At 55.4% G+C, this 17,115-nt stretch overlaps 1 protein-coding gene across 3 annotated transcripts in view; it reads left to right on the top strand.

Moving 5' to 3' along the window:
• TMEM255B (transmembrane protein 255B) overlaps positions 1-17,115 on the top strand; it is a 32,966-nt gene that overhangs the window by 5,724 nt on the left and 10,127 nt on the right. The window contains exons 3-5 of one of the 3 annotated variants that reach the window (XM_072782289.1): positions 487-549; positions 10,035-10,124; positions 16,734-16,814. In XM_072782289.1, coding sequence (XP_072638390.1) covers positions 487-549; positions 10,035-10,124; positions 16,734-16,814 — 234 coding nt within the window. The remainder of the gene's footprint in view (positions 1-486; positions 550-10,034; positions 10,125-16,733; positions 16,815-17,115) is intronic. The other 2 variants (XM_072782290.1, XM_072782291.1) reach the window with 2 other exon arrangements.

Genomic DNA, 17,115 nt, shown 5'->3' with positions numbered 1-17,115 from the left:
CCAACAGACTCCTCCCTCGGTCCGGGGGAAGGAGCCGAGGCTTTCTCAAGGATGGGAAGACCCTGTCCTCCCAGTGCCCGAGACTCCTTCCTGCTCTCCTCCGCTCCCCAGGGTTACCTGTCTGCCTGCTCACCTGAGTGGCGTCGGCCACGTCTGTGGGCGACGACAACTCTTCTCCCGCGTGCCCTGGGTCCTGGTTTTCCAGTATGTCACCCTCACCTGGTGGCCAAAGCAGGACACAGCTGTGAGCACTCTGAGCTTCTGTGAGGGTGCGGAGGGCAGGGTCACATGATCAAGCGTCAAAGTACTTGAACACGGGCGTGGAGATGGGTCACGTTTTGGCAACTTCTACTCCAATCACCAGCTTTGATGGAGCTGGAGAAGCCCGCCCAGCGGTGTGAGCGTGTGTGCCACTGGGCGGTTAAGGTGGGGGAGCTGCCTGCGCTAACCTGAGTGCTTTCTCCCTTGTGTTTCCTTTGCCGCCAGCTGGGCTTCGGAGCTTTCTTAGGAATTATTGGCATCAACCTGGTGGAGAACAGAAGGCAGGTGGTAAGAACGTACATTGTTTCTTTCAAATGTGGGGCAGGAAGAGTGCTGCCCCTCATCAGAGTGTGTTACGGCTCTGGCAGTGCTCCTAGGAAAGCCTTCCACCCGCACCCAGCAACGCAGGACCAGGGCCCAGTTTCCCAGGCTGTGCACTGCACAACTCTGGTCTCAAGGTTTAGTGGGTGCCCTTCCCAACTAGTCTAAGTGAGCGTTGCTTCTGGGATCATAGGGTGGATCCTACAGCCTCATGTGATAGTCCTGGCCGCCGAGGTTGAGGTGAAGGAAAGAAAGATTAGGGGGTGGGATGGGGGTTAGTAAGTGAAACGATGATATAGAGGCTCCCCCAGGCTGAGGAGAAAAGGGAGGTAGCTGGGACAGCAGGACCCGTGGCTCAGATGGGCTTTGTGGAGACATGTAGACACTGCCTGTCCACGGAGTCGGTTCTTGGGGTGAGTGCCGATCTGGACCAGAATTCCAAACACGGTATTTTTATTAACAATTTCATTTTGGCATCTGTTTGTTGCACGGTTTGGGGGATGGAGCTCCAAGAACGGTCAGTTTGTTCTTCCAGTCACTGAGGTGGCTCGTGTTCAGGGGTATTTGGGGCTATGTGGCCGTTTCTGACTCCTCTCCAATCTGGCCATCATGCTGACCTCCAGGTTCGCAGCCACCTGCCCCGGGGCTCACACTGCATGACGGGCGTGCAGGAGATGACCCCATGTGTCCTCTGTGTCCACAGCTGGGCTGTGCTGGCCACACTGAGCAAGCAGCCCCTGGGGCAGAACGAGCCTGGCTGAGTGAGGGGGGACGTCCCGGGATGGGTCTGGGGTCGGGGGGGGCAGGTCAAGGAGGTATGGATTCTGGCAGAAACAAGTGTTTGTCCTAAGGACTGGGAGGGTGAGCGCCTACTCTGGGCTGCCGGCTGTGAGGAGGTGGACAGAGGGACCCAAGGCTTCTGCCACCATCCAGGCAGTGCTGGACCCCAGCCTCCTGGGAGGGCAGTGCTCAGCGCCCGCATGCCCCCTCCTCCCAGCGAATCTCTGGAAGAATTGTTGAGTTCTGTCCATGCTTAGCCACGTTCCAATGTGAGTGTCCCTGGGGAGGCCCCTGAGTTCAAGCTGCAGGGTGGGGAGGCACCAAGCTTGCAGAGTGGGGCTCGCGGCTGGGCTGCCTGAGGAGGGGCTGCAGCCCCCAGGACCCCGCAATCCATCCAGCAGAGGCAGTGGTGACCTGGGCCTGCAGAGGTCAGCCTCCTGATGGCTTTTCTATGCGACTTCCCCAGGGGCAGAGCTGGCTGTGAAGTGGGGGGCAGGTGTCAGGCTGGTGGTGAGCAGGCCAGCACCCTTGGGGTGGTGCTGACCGTCTGGTCCGCAGACACCTACTCTTTCCTCTCCTCCAAAAGCTTTGTTGAGGTATAATCCACCCTTTAAAGGTGTAAATTCAGTGACCTTTAGCATATACCGGGTATGTGAGGCCATTTGAGGACATTTCTGCCCTTTTGACCAGAAGCCTGTGTCATCAGCCACCAGGCCTGCATCCCTGTCTCCAGCCCTAGGCATCTGCTACTCAACTTTTGTGCGTGTCGACTCGTGTCCTGGCTTGTCACTCGGCATCACGCAGTCCAGGTTCACCCACGCTGTGGCCTGTGTTGGGACTTCATTGCCGAGTCACGTCCGGGCGTGTGGATGGGCCGCTCCCTGTGTATCCATCCATTAGCAGTGGTCACGGGGTCGTGGCCACCTCTGGCGTCTGTGCACAGGGCCACCATCGGTGGTGGATGATACAGTCCCACAGACACGTTTTTGTGGCTCCGGCACGCAGACCAAGGTGGGACTCCCAGTCCTGCAGCAGTCATGGGAAGAAGTGCCAGCCTGTCTTCCAGAGCAGGGGTGCCATCCTCGTTCCCACCCCCGTGCTCGTGGACTCAGTGTCCCCAACCCTGCTGACACGTGTGCTCGCCTGCCGTGGGCCGGACATGGCTCTGACTGTTCCCTCGATGACTAGTGACCGCGGGCTTCTCTCATGGGCTCATTGGCCTTTCCACCTTTCCTGCAGACAGGGGTCCATTCAAATCCTCTGCTGATGTTTACGGTGGGTGAGTTGTCTTCCCGTTACTGACTCGTCCTTTACACGTTCTAGACCAGCCCTTTGTCGGATGCAGGACTCCAGTTCTCTCTCCCATCTGTGGGCTCCCTTCCCCTTGCTTCCGTCCCCGGCTCTCTCCTTCTGTCCGTGCAGTGTCTCAACTCCTATTGCTTCGTAGCAAGTTTTGAAATCAGAACCCGAGTCTCCCTACCATGTTCCTCTTCCTCAGGATCGTTCTGATTCTCTGTCTTTGCGATTCCCTCTACATTTACGAATCAGCTTGAGGGCACCTGGGATTCTGATGGGGAGTTTGCTCAATCCCTGGATCAGCCGAGGGAGTGTCACAGGTTTGTCCTGACCCATGAATGTGGGATATTTTCCTAGTTTTTTTAGATCTACTTTTATTTCTCTCAATAATGTTTTGTTGTGTCAAGAGTCTTCAGGAGGCTGTTCTGTGCTTCTTTTGTTCCGTTTATTCCTAAGTATTTTATTCTTTTGGAGAATGTCATAAACAGAATTGTTTCCCCAACTTCATTTTTGGATCGTCCATTGCATGTGTATAAAAATACGATGGATTTTCCTCTGCTGGTCTTTTATCCTGTAGGTCTGTTGAGCACATTCTTCCGTTCTGGTGGTTTACAGTGGATTCCGTAGAATTCTCCATCCGAAAGATCATGTTACCTGCAGACAGAGATAGGTGTGCTTCTTCCTTTCCAATCTGGATGCTGGAGGTCTGTTTGGAGGCTGCGGTAAGAGGAAAGCAGTGTGGGGCCCAGCGAGCCCACAAGCTTCCCTGGGCACCAGACCAGAGCCTTCGACGGACTTGTCTGTGAACGTGAGCTGCCCCGTTGTCCTTGTTGGGAAGCTGTTCTCCAGGCTGACCTGTGGGAGGAATGTGTTCACGGACCTTTCACTTAATGCTGACGGAGACCGAAGCCCAGGTTCACCTAGGAGGGGTGTGACCTCGGAAACCTTACTCAACCCTTGGGACCTGGGTCTCCTTATTTCCAGGGCTGCTGGGAGCACCTGGGTGAGGACGCCTGCCAGCGCTGGCCCAGAGCAGGTGCCCAGCGCTCTCTTCGGGACGTTTGTGTTGCTTCCCAAGTCAGGAACCAGCAGGCTGAGAAAACGCATTTCAAGTGCATCCGGACACGTAAGAAGGTCTTCTTCTTCTTCTTCCTTGATCTCCTTTTAATTTTCTCTGACAGAAAATTTAAACATATGCGAAAGTAGGCAGGGGAGGCGAATGAACCTCATGGCCAGTCGTATCCCCTCACCCCTGTTTCTTCCCTTCCCATATTATTCTGAAGCAAATAGCAGACATGGTGCCATTTCATCTGCAAATACTTTACTCTGCTAGAATTTACGGGTAGAATCTAATCGTTGTCAGTGTCTTCACCATTCTTTCTGCCCAGCTCTGTGCTAGTCTCCAGGGATTTCCTAGGAAGGCCCCGACATGAGTCAGCTTTTCATACTTTCTGTTAATGGTCAGTTAGTGCCTCCTCTCACCCAGACTGATGACAAACCATCGATGTCACTACCAGCTCTGCTGTCCAGACGGCCCCAGGGGTGGGGGCAGAGGCCTGCGGTGGTCGACTGTGGAACTACGATGTGGGGGGTGGGTCCGGAGAGCTTGGTGGGGGAGGGCGGTGACGTGAGCTAGCCCTGTGGACCTGGGCCCATGGCAGTGGGTGCCTGGGCGCCCTACCTGCCACTGCCGGGAGGGGCTGTCCCACTGCGGGTCCTGGGCCTCCTCTCTGCCCCCAGACGCAGACCTGCTGGTGTCTCCCCTGCACACCGCCAGGGTCACCATCTGGTCCTTTGTTGGGAGGTTGGGTGTTTTTCCATCATGTGAGTTTGTGAAAATCTGCTGTTCCTTCTTGAGTTGAAGTTGGTGGTTCATGCTTCTTGGGGATGGTTGGTTTCCAGGTCATGCTCATTCGTGCACGAGCTCATGGTACTTTCCTACTATCCCTTTAGTTTCTGTAAAGTTGGTAATAATGTTTCTAGGTTCATTTCTGATTTCAGGTATCTGGTTTTTCTTGCTTGTTCTCTCTCTTACTTCAGCTATAGATTTCACATTTCCGAACAACCAACTTCCAGGAACGTTGACTGATCTTATTTTTCTTCCTGAGTCTTCTCTCTGCATTAACCACCATTATTCCCTGTATTTCACTGCCTTCGGGTTTAGTCTGTTCTTTTTCCAGTTCATTTGGGCATCAGGCGGCCAACTGAAGGTCTGTCTGCTTTCTCAGTGCATGTTTACTGTGGTCAGATCCCTCCAGGCTTTGGCTATGCCCCCAGCCAGGCTCCACTGTGCCTCCGTCTCGTTGCGGTCACCTCTACCTGTATATGGCCTCCCTGCTGACTTCCTCCTTGACCCATTGGTTGTTTCAGAGTGTGATGTTTGGATTTTCCGTCTTTCCACCCATGATTTTCTAGTTCCATCCTTGTGGTTGGGAAGAGGAAGGTACAGATGGTGGGAACATGGTTGGAAGACACACGAACTTCAGCCTGGGGTTGTAGGGGAGGCAGGGTGGGCTGCGTGGGGATGCACGCCATGGTGGGGCCTCGGGGCCTGCAGTGTCCCTGGCAGGAGGCTCCCAGTCACAGCCAGGGGCAGAGGGTACAAAGGGGATGAGGGACACCTGGAGACGAGGGAGCTGGGGATAGGGGACACCTGCTGAGGGATGGCCTAGGAATCCTGCCTCCCTGCTTTGGGGGTTGGGGCTGCCTGTGGGCTCCCTGGTGAGGGCCTGGTGATGTTCTCCTTGGCCCACAGTGTCCCTGCCAGCCTGGTCCACGTGATGCTCCTGGGCTGTCTGACTAAGCCCCTCTACCCACACCAGGGGCCACCCTCCACCTGCCCCTTTGGAATAGTGCCCCCTCCACCAGTGCAGATTCTCTCCAGAACCCTGAGGCCTGACCACTATGCCTCTCCCATACCATCTCCAGGTGCCCCCTTCAGACCACCCCTGGCTGCTCCTGGCCCTACACTGGTCATCACTTGCCTGGGTCATTGTCCCCAGGAGCTAACTGCCCCCTCCCACCTGCTCCAGTCCATCCCCGCAGGCAGAGGGCTCCCAAGCTCCAGGGCAGGCCTTCCCAGACCCCTGCCCCCTACCCGAGAGCACCACCTTGCCCAGTCAGATCCCAACCCCCTTGGCAGCCCTGAGTCACTGAATGTGTCTAATGCCCCGGATGAGAGGCCTGACCCCCAAATGACAACCTTCCCAGCAGGTGCCAAGCTCACCCCACTCTTTGCTCTCATTCCTACATTATCAACTTGACTTTATCTATTGGTGTTTGGTTTTTAATCTGCCTTCCCTGTTGCAATGTAAACTCTGTGAGCCCAGGAGATCTGAAGGTGACCTTCCCCTCTTCCCAGAGAAGGGGCCCGGGCAGGGTGCTGAGGCCAGTTACCCCGTCCTTGTGGAACTGACAGCCTCCATGCACAGCCCATCTGTGCAGCCGCCCATGCAGTGTGGAGAGTGATGCTGGCACTGGGTTTTACTTTTCAAGGGTGGTGGGTGAAGGCAGGGCCAGCAGGAAGTCGATGAGAATGTTCAGATGAACAGTTTGGATGAGACCAAACCAGGGCATGCATGTAGCTCTGGAGAGCCTAGGGCTGGCAGGCAACGGCAAAGAATACAGTGCACATCCTGGGCTTCCTGTGAAGTTCTGGGTGAAATTGGGCAGAGGTGTAATAGGAAGTGTCTTGGCTGTCTGAGACTCCGGCCAGGCCACTGCTGGGGCAGAGCTGGTCGTGTGGCCAGCACGTGGAGCGTGGCATTCTCTGGGGGGGCACTGAGTCAGTGTGTGATGAGCTTGCTGAGGCAGCAGGTCCTGACAGCACTCTGCTTGGACGCACGAGTGAGGTAGGAGGCCGTCAGCGCGTCAGGGGTGGGGTCACTTCTGGCAGCTTCTCAGGCAAGTGGCCAGTGCTTGGTGGATGTCCCAGCTGACAGCTGAGCTGGGGGTGAGTGCACAATGCACAGAACAGGTGGACACTCACCTTCGACAAGGGCCCGGTAGCCAGGTTGGCCACAGACCCCACCGGGCTCTAGGAGAGTGATCGCTGGGGACAGTCCAGGTCCTTGAGGACAGCAGGAGTGGCCCGAGGGATGGTTGGGGATGAGGGAGACAGATGTAGAAGACATAGAAGAGTTCCTGCCACGGGCTGTGAGGCCTGTCTGTGGCCCAGCGTGCCCGGGGCTCGAGAGCGTCACGGGCCAGTGTGAGCATGGCGTCTGGGATCAAGCAGGTGCTCAGGAGGCATCCGCTGGAGGAGTGGGCTCTCCCTCCTTGGATTTGTGTCAGAGAGTTTGCCTCCCTTCCCGAGATCACTAGCTGCTTGGGAGGCCTGGTGCTGGGGCACGGGGCTCCATCCCACACTCTTGAGATTGAGGGTGGCCAGCCCTCCCTGCAGTGGCAATAATGTCATAGCTGTTGGGACTAGGAGGACTCTGGGCTTGAAGGGGGTTCATTCATCTCGAGCCTGTTTCCCTTCAGCCCCTCTGGCCAGGGTTCTGCCCCAGGGGACCTGCTGGCGCCCTGGCAGACAGTCTTTCCGTGTGGGCCGTGAGGCTGTCCACAGAAGCAGGGGGCAGTGATGGGGCCTGACTGGCCTCTCCTCCCAGCTGATGCTGAATGAGGTGGTGCAGCCTCGGGCTTTGGGCCAGTAGGAGGGGGCTCGGCATTTCCTCCCCGGGAAGCTAGAGCTGGGCAAGGACCAGCCATGTCCCTCTGGGGGCCTCCCTGGTCAGCCTGGCAGGGGGGTAGCCCCCTGGTGCCATGGACCTCACAGGGCACCAGCTCTTGTCTGGGGGTGCCGGCAGGGCTGTGCTTCCTCCAGTGCACAGAGCAGGGGGGCCAGCGCAGCAGAGTCTGCAGGCTGGAGCTGCTGTACGGAAGAGTTGGTTTTAGAAGTGCCACGGTGAGGCTGGATGATTCTTCTTTCTTGTTTGGATGAACAACAGGCAGGGCTTTCCGCACGGCTCCCCCTGAGGCCTTAGATTCTCTCAGTTAATTCATCATAAAGTGTCAGAAATGTCAGACTGGGGGTAGAGCCGAGGACCTCTATTGGTTTTGCCACATTTGCCCATGGCACTAGAGAGGCAGGTCCAAGGAGGCTCATGCAAGGTGCTCATGCACCTGTCTCCAGATGGGGAACCCGAGGACCCGAGAGTCACTAGTGAGAGACCCCCAAGGACTTAGGCGAAGCCCTGATTTGCAATGTTGGGGGATTATTTCCACTGAGTGCTGGTGGGGCTGGGGTCTAGGATGAGCCAGGGTGCCAGCCCTTCTCTGCTCCTCGTTGTGGTGCTCCCGCCCATCCCTCCCCCTGCAGTGTCAAGCCAGGTGGCATCTCAGCAGCTCCTGGCTTCAGGGAATCAGTGAATAATTCAGGTTTCAAGGATAGGGAGGGAGCAGGCCTGGTGCAACAGCGACCGGTGAGCCTGATGCTGTCAGGAAGTGGCTCAAACACACCGCCCTGAGAGACCTGGGGAATCAGCCGGCTGGCATGAGCACATGTCCAAGGCTAGAGACCTGGAGAGCTGCTCACGAGCATGTGTCCTGACCACAGCCTGCTGCTCACAAAGGTGCATCCTTCTAAGTGGCTTTATGCAGATCCTGGACCCGGTATGTAAACACACATGATGGGTCCTCCCTGCCTGAGAGGATTATGGACACAAAGCTGTGGCTGTGTTTTTTTTTTTTTTTAATAAATTTATTTTTAGTTGGAGTTCACTTTGCCAACATATAGAATAACACCCAGTGCTCATCCCATCAAGTGTCCCCCTCAGTGCCCGTCACCCAGTCACCCCCACCCCCCACCCACCTCCCCTTCCACCACCCCTAGTTCGTGTCCCAGAGTTAGGAGTCTTCATGTTCTGTCTCCCTTTCTGATATTTCCCACTCATTTTTTCTCCTTTCCCCTTTATTCCCTGTCACTATTTTTTATATTCCCCAAATGAATGAGACCATATAATGGTCTTCTCTGATTGACTTACTTCACTCAGCATCATACCCTCCAGTTCCATCCACGTTGAAGCAAATGGTGGATATTTGTCATTTCTAATGGCTGAGGAATATTCCATTGTATACATAGACCACAGCTTCTTTATCCATTCATCTTTCGATGGACACCGAGGCTCCTTCCACAGTTTGGCTATCGTGGCCATTGCTGCTAGAAACATCAGGGTGCAGGTGTCACGGCGTTTCACTGCATCTGTATCTTTGGGGTAAATCCCCAGCAGTGCAATTGCTGGGTCGTAGGGCAGCTCTATTTTTAACTCTTTGAGGAGCCTCCACACAGTTTTCCAGAGTGGCTGCACCAGTTCACATTCCCCCCAACAGTGCAGGAGGGTTCCCCTTTCTCCACATCCTCCCCAACATTTGTTGTTTCCTGCCTTGTTAATTTTCCCCATTCTCACTGGTGTGAGGTGCTATCTCATTGTGGTTTTGATTTGTATTTCCCTGATGGCAAGTGATGCGGAGCATTTTCTCATGTGCATGTTGGCCATGTCTGTGTCTTCCTCTGTGAGATTTCTCTTCATGTCTTTTGTGTGGCTGTGGTTTTGACGGTGTTAATACTTGGGGGATCTCAGGGGTTGACACAGGGGACTTCTTTGTATTATTTTTGCTTCTTTTTTGGTAAATTTAAAATTATTTCACAAAATTTGTTTTAAGGATTTAAAGAAATGGCCAACAAACCTAAGAAAAGGTTCTTAATAGAAATCTAGCTGGAAATACTGTGAGCCTGTTTTGTGCATCAGATGGCAGTGTCTAAACGATTAATAACAGGAAGTATCGTTTGGGTATAAGGACACGGGTGCCAGAGAGCTGGGGTGCAAACTGGTGAAGCCTCTTATGGGACCTTGTGGCTTCTCTGCTGCTAAAATCAGTGACCCAAATGTGTCCCATCTGTGCACTCCTGGGTTTGTCCTGTGGAGATTCCCCCACAGAAACCAGAGCTGTAGGGTGACGAGCACTGGGGGTTATTCTCTATGTTAGCAAATTGAACACCAATAAAAAATAAATTAAAAAAAATAAAAATAAATAAAAATATTACAAGAGTAAAAAAAAAAAAAAAAAAGAAACCAGAGCTGTAGACACAATGTATTAGGGTCTTCGCTGCAGAGTTTGTAATAGTGAGAAATTGCAGACCGTTCAATAGTCAGTTTGTTCATGAGCAACGTGTGGAGGAGCCGGCGCCAGAAGCTCCCCGTCTGCCATGTGGACAACCTGCAAGAAGGCAGCCCGCCCAGGAGGGGAGTGTCGGGCAGGGCAGGGGCAGGACAGGCCACGAGCGCCGGGAGCAGGGGCTGTGGGCGGTTTGTCCTGGAGAACAGGTGTCGGGAGCGTGTAACGCCCACTCGCTTCTCTGCCCTCTGCCCCAGCTGTTCGCGGCCATCGTGTTCATCAGCTTTGGCGTGGTGGCGGCCTTCTGCTGCGCCATCGTGGACGGCGTGTTTGCAGCTCGGCACATAGTGAGTTCTCCTCATTTTGTTCTCCATCGCTGTCGGGGGTTTAGAAACATCTACAAAAACAAAAGTTCATGTGGCAGGACTCAGCTCATAGACCTTCCTGGTTCCTCTCTCCACTTGTTTGCCAGATGCTGTTTCTACTTCTCTGGCTTTTCCTCATTCCCTGCAAAACTGATTCGGCACATGTGTAGGCCCATGCACAAGCATGCACACGTGTGGGCAGGAATACACATGCACAAGTCACATGTGGACAACTCATGTGTGCACATACAGTGCACTCATGCACTCATGTGCATGCACATGCATACAGGTGCGTACACACACTCATGTGCATGCACACATGTGCACACACTCATAGGCACAGGCATACACAGAGTCCTGTGCATGTACATGCACATACTCTGAGAACACTCACACACATATGTGCACATGTGCACACACGTATATACAGTGCATGCACACATTCTTGGGCACAGACACATGCAACACTCACATGCACACACATGTATGCACACACTCATGAGCATGCGTGTACACAGATGCACTCACACTCATGTGCACGCACACGTGCACACTGACACACTCACACACACAGGCACCAGCATCAGCATCTCAGTTGGAATCCAAATTCAACTTCCTACATGACAGGCAAATGTAAAATCCATTGTCAAATTATGTGGGTTTTTTTTTTAGCCTTTTGTGTGTTTAGAAAAGTTTTGCTGTAGTGTCAGGAAATGGCCCTTGTTTCAAACTGGGCAGATGGAAGCCTGACCTGTCCTTGCCCACGTTTCTCCTGAACCAAGATGCCCGTCATATGCGGCCGCCTCTGACCTTGGAGATTGGACACAAGGGCTGGTGGGGCTGGTGCTGACTCTGCCTCTGCTGTCCGCTTGACCTCCCAGTGTCCTGTCCTACTAAAGGACAGTGAACTGCCAGTCATTCCCTGAGACCCCTCAACAGACCTTCACGGCCTGAGGAGCAATGGGCCAGGAGCCGACGGACTTTGCATTCCCACTGCCCTGCGGCCTTGGAGCTCTCCAACAAGCACATGGCTCCATGGCAGGGTCAGGTTAAGGCAGACTGGATGCCCCACAGATTCTCATGTCTGAAAGCTAGTCCCCAAGGTGACGGTGAATGAGGCCGTGGCCTCTGGGAGGTCACGAGGTGGAGACTCTGTGAAGGGACCTGAGGGCTTGCTCGCTCCTCATTCTCGAGGCTACGCTGTCCCTGAACCAGGACATGGGTTTCCACCAGACACCGGATCTGGGGCCCCTGATTGTGGACTTCCGGCTGCCAGACTGTGCGAAACACGTCTGTTGCTCAGTAGCCCTCAATTTATAGCATCTTTGTGGCAGCAGACTGTGTGGACTAAGATATAAATTGGTACCAAGAGTGGGGTGCTGCCTGGGGGTCCTTCCCTGGGGCCAAGCAAAGTCCTTGATGGGGGGTCGGGGTGTGTGGTGGTGGTGACCCCTCCTCTGCTTCTGCATAATGTGGTTTGTGCCTTTGCTGATGGATGCAGGCGAAGGGAGAGCAGGACAGAGCCTTCCAGCAGAGCTCCCAGGAGAGCCCTGGCTGCACATTGGGCGGTGCCTGCAGGGCTCACGAGTGGCCCTGGGTGGACCCGGCCAGCAGGTACCTGGAAGGGATAGATGCCAGGGCCCATGACTGTGCCTCTGCATCTTCATCGTTTGTTAGAACCTTTTAGGAGTTTCTATATACTTTGTCTCAGACTCCTGTGTCTCAGTTTTGGAAAGATCATTCAAACTACAAGTCTCCGGCCAGTATCTGCTGTCCTGGTTCTGGCACTCTGCAGGTTAGAACAGAAAGCATATCCTGAGTCTGATTCCCATCCCAATCTGGTCAGTGATGTCCACCATGTGCTCTGGTGCTGGACGGTCATGCCTGCAGGTCATCCAGCTGGCGGCACAGACCAAGGGCTCCTTGAGCCGGGGCACAGAGGTCTCTGTGCTCAAGATGTGCCACTGGGGTGGGTGTCCCAAGCCCTTCTAAGGAGGATGCACCACATGTGCCCTCAGTGCCACTCTCTGAGAAGCGTCTGGGGGATGGATGTTTGTGGGTGCAGTGTTAGCAGGCTGACCTGGAAGCTGGCAGATGGGGTGTGTGTGTGACCCCATGAGGCCCCGCATGAAGCCTGCTGTGGGGCTGCCAATGACAGTTGGTGGGAACAGCACCGCCGGCAACTCCAGGCTGCATGTCTGCTGCACAAACCCATTTCTCTCCCAACAGACACAGAGAATAATGTAATTTCTGATGACAGGAGTCAAAATGCGATTTTTAAAAAAGATTTTATTTATTTATTCACGAGAGACACACAGAGGGAGGCAGAGACACAGGCAGAGGGGAGGAAAAGCAGGCTGCCCGCAGGGAGCCTGATGTGGGACTCGATCCCGGCCGGGACCCTGGGGTCACACCCTGAGCCGCTCAGGTGCTCCAAATACGATTGTTGTGAACATTTTCATTTCCCCCACCAAATTGGGTAGAGCTAGTTCCCAGTGGGCAGAAAAAACAGCTTCTAGTAAGTTAACTCCCTCAGGCTCTGGCCTGTCTGCTCTGTGACAAGCCGGTAGGAAAGAGTCTAGAACAGTTGAGTCACTTTACTTCTCTGGTGGAGGCTCCACCTTGGGCAGATGCAGGTTGTCCGCCCTGGCCTGGCCGGAATTTTGTGCCAACTGGTCACCTGCTCCAGGTAAGCGTCTCCTGGGTTCATGAGGCCTGTCCACGCAGTGGCATCCTGCTCTAAAAAGAGTCAGTTATGGTTTTCTCTTAGTGTGACCACGGCTCAGGTGTCACGGGCCCAGGGAGGCCAGGGTGCCTCTTCCGCTCAGGTCCGAGGGCACCAGGAGGGGTGGTTGTAGGTGATGCCGTGGAGAAGTGTCCCTCAGGGGCGGAGGGTGGCTCGGCTCCTGGGTGCTGCGTCTCCAGAGGGCTCAGGCTGCCTGGACGCCAAGGGGTCGCGCCTGTGGAGCCCGCCACCCTGCCCACTCCCCATCCCCACACCTTTCTTTATTCCTTGGTCTGGTTTTCTGTTTCCCTCCAGCTGCACATGGACGTGGCACAGGGCGTGTGCATCAGGGAAGATGTGGGCATGGGTCTGAAGAAGCAGGGTCTCTGGGTTAAAACGTGCAGCCTGACTGGGGGGCAGGGGTGATTGCCCCACAGACGATAAAATCAATTCATCAAGGCTCTTTCCTACAAACTTGCAACTGGCTTTTAGCACTTCCCCAAATTATGACTTTAAGGTGCCAATGACTGGGGGACAAGGTGTGGGAGGACACCAGAATGTGGAAAAACTTGCCCCCAGATGCAGGATCCCGGTGCTGGACGTGGCATCTGCTGGTGGCCTCTGGACCCCTGGGCCTGCGGGGTGGACCCCGTCATGGGCTGTGGCTCCTCAACATTGCATCCAGCTGGCCTGAGAAGCACTTAGGAGCTGTGACGGTGTGTCTGGGCCTTGGGGACCCAGCCAGTGCCCACTGGGCGTCAGCACCCCTCCTGGTCAGGCCCACTCTGGCACTGCAGCCTTGCATGTGGTGTGGCTTGCATGCTCCGCTCCAGGCCCAGGTCTCCCTGCTGCCGGCAGCACTCACTCTGGCTTCTGAGCAGAGACCCGAGGGTGGGGCCAGGTGGGCAGCCTTGGGAACACTGGCTTTGGAGGGAAAGCCCGGCCCTGCCTTGTGCATGAGTGTTGCCAGCCTCGTCGCCCACCCAGCACGTATTGGAGAGAAATTTCCTTCAAATCTGCTTGTTTCCCAAGTCGGGGACCCCAGGCAGCGCCATGGGAGTGAAAGGGTAGCTGTGCTCTCCCTCAGCCCCCATCTCCTTTCTAAGACCAGTGGGATCTGCTGAAGCCATTTGTCCTTGCAGGCAGGGCATGAATGTCACCAGCTGCTACGCCAGGCTTCCCCCTTCCAAGCTGGCTGGAAGCCCCGTGAAGTGGAACATCAGTGCCCAGGGTCCGGAAGGTCAGCGCTGGCACATTTGTTGGCAGCTAACGACCTATTTCTACCCAGCAGGACCTTCGGGCAGATTGTCTGGGCTGCGAGACAAGCGGTTCTGGTTTATGACGGGAGACACAGGAAATAATGGGCTCAGGGTGGACTTGCCCACCCTCAGGGTGGGCAGAACAGTCACCGGATGCTGTCATCACAGGTGCCCCTGGCGCCTGCCATCCACTGGGACACTGAGAGGAGCTTTTGGAACAAGCCTGTGTGGGGATGACAGCCCAGGGGGGCAGCCCACTTGGTGGTTGGGCTGATCACACCACACTGGTGAGGGGCACAGTGTCCCCGTCCTCCTGGCGGCCCCACATCTTCTGTTCACAGCTGCTCAGCAGGTCCTGCCCTGACACACGTGCAATGGGCCAGGGGCACCCTAGGCCTGTGGCCATGTGGCCTCTGCCACAACTACTTAGTTCAGCTGTCGAAGCACAGAAGCAACCACAGATGTGGACAAATGAGCATGGTTTTGTGCCCATAAAACTTTATTTACAAAATCAGGTGGTGGGCTGGACATGGCCCGAGGGTATAGTGGGCTGACCCCTGCAGGAGACAACGGGGTTTTAACTGAGTTTTAGTGACTTAGAGTCTGATATTAATATGCATGGTGTCTTAATGTTGATTTATGTGGAAGAGTTAGGAAGTAAGATTTGTCAACAGTCTTTCTGCATGCCCGTGGCCCATTTTCTTAGGCCCGGTGACCCGGACTCGGGGCTCTCTCCAGCCCAGCAGAGGTGAGGGTTATCCCCAGAGAAACGTAGTCTCGGTGTCGTCATACATTCGAAAACTAAGGCTGTGTGGTCGGTGGGACTAAAATAGGTCCCAGTTTTATTTACTTCAAACTAAGAATTATTTCCTCCTGATTGGACACTGAAGATTTAGACAGAAAAGGAAACTACGCCACCGGAGCTTCTGTGTTAGGAAGATAGTTTGCTGAAACGTGCAGGTTGTCCACGGAGTTTTCGTGTCTGACTTAAGGTGGTGCCCGGAGTGGACTGTCCTCTGAGCTGCCGTGGCTGCAGATCTGCGTCGCCAGAACACTTGGGGGGGGGGGCTGGCCATTGGGAGGTGATCAGGGTCAGATGGGGTCATGGGGATGGGGGGCCCTGTGGTGGGATTAGCATCTGGACAGAGACCAAGCCCGCCGTCTGCCATGTGAAGACGAGGCAGGAAGAGGCTGCTCCCTGGTCTGCGGCTGCCACCAGGGCTGTGGGAGCAAGCGTCTATTCATCAGGCCGCCCGTCCATGGCATGAGTCACGGTGGCCCAGCTGACCAAAGTGGAAACGGTGCTGAGGCTGGGCGCGGCTGGTGCTCGAGTGGGGCTGGACTCGGATGGGGACAGGGTGACCTGTGCATTTGGACGCCTCTAGCAAGACTGCGATGTACAGTCAGAAAGGGTGTTTCCATATGGATATTGGTGTGAGGAAGGGCGCCGATGCAGCAGGGTGGGACCCAAGTCACCGGATGCTGTCATCACAGGTGCCCCTGGCGCCTGCCATCCACTGGGACACTGAGAGGAGCTTTTGGAACAAGCCTGTGTGGGGATGACAGCCCAGGAGGAGGGGCAGGGCAGAATCAGCGGCATCCTGTGAGGGCTCAGCGGTGGTCACCACGGGGCCTTGGCCACACCAGCCTGCCAGCCCCCATCCTGGCACAGCCCTGTGGTCCGTCCTGCACCGCACACCCCTTTCCTGGCTCTGCTGTCTGTCTCCTGCAGGAAGGTGGACCCACGGGGCTGCCCAGCTCTGCGTCCCGGGCTGCATCCCCAAGGGGCTGTCGCTGGTGGTAACCTATGTTCTTTTTGGGTCAGAGGTGGGGGTGTTCTGAGAAATAGGACTAATGGAGAAATAAATACAGTTATGGGACCCTATACCCTTGTGTACCTTATAGATAATACAGGTTCGCAGCATGCTACAGCTCCTGGGTGTCAGTTATTGTGTGTCCCCTAGGGGCAGGGACTATGTCTAACCTGGGCACCTTCTTCGTCTGGCATGGCATCTTCTCCATGAATACGGGGGACAGATTTGTGGATGGAAAATTGGATAGGGCCATAGATGGATGTATGTTGAGTGGTTGGTGGGTGCATGGCTGGAGGGAGGGAGGGAAGGATGGATGGAGGGAGGAAAGGATGGAGGGAGGGATGGAGGGAGGGATGGATGGATAGAGGGATGGATGGAAGGATATAGAGATGGTGAATGACTGGATGATCAGGTGGAGGGGTGGCTGGGTAAATGAATTAATGACGGGTCTTTTTTTTCTCCCTTCCTGGTACAAAACTTTTGTTTTAGGGATAGAGGCAGGAGCTGACAGGTCTTCTAGGTCACAGCAGTAGGTCAGGCAACGGCCTCCTTTCTGCTGCTTCTGTAGGTAGAGGGAGGAGGGATGTGTCAGCCCAGCCTGCAGGGTGGGTGCCACTTGGGGTGGGCCTCCTGCCCTCAGTGGCCCGGCCACCCACGAGGAGTGGCAGGGTCTCCTGCTCTGCGTCCTGCACCTGGCGGATGCCCACAGGCTTTGAGCCTGCAGGTGGGTCTGGAATCGCTCCTGACTTGGGGTCAAAGCCACTCCATCCCACGTGTGTGTCCTTGTGCCTAGGAGCCCAGGCCCCTCACTGCGGGAAGATGCCAGTTTTTCGCCAGCGAGGTGGGCTACGTGCACGACACCTACCAGACGGAGGTACACAGGGCCTGGGGTGCGTGGGCTTCCTTCTGTTGATCCGGCCCAGGGCTGACTAGCCCACCATGTGGCAGCTGGAGTGGCTTCTGGGGACACACAGCAGTCTTGCGGGTCGCCTGTCGGGTTGTAGGTGGCCACTTGCAGCGGGTGGCGCACAGGCATGGGGCCCCTCTGGCAGACTGGCCCCAGTTCTGCACAAACCTGTCAGTTCGACTAAACTCGTCCTCCCAACTGTGCACATGTGCAGGAGGAGCTGTATCTGGAGCAGACACTGCGGATCACCCCCACATGTCTTTGGGTG

This window comes from Canis lupus, chromosome 17, assembly GCF_048164855.1.
Source record: "Canis lupus baileyi chromosome 17, mCanLup2.hap1, whole genome shotgun sequence".
In the NCBI taxonomy this organism is placed as follows: domain Eukaryota; kingdom Metazoa; phylum Chordata; class Mammalia; order Carnivora; family Canidae; genus Canis; species Canis lupus.
The sequence above is the reverse complement of the archived record's forward strand: the minus strand, read 5'-3'. Positions and strand labels throughout refer to the sequence as shown.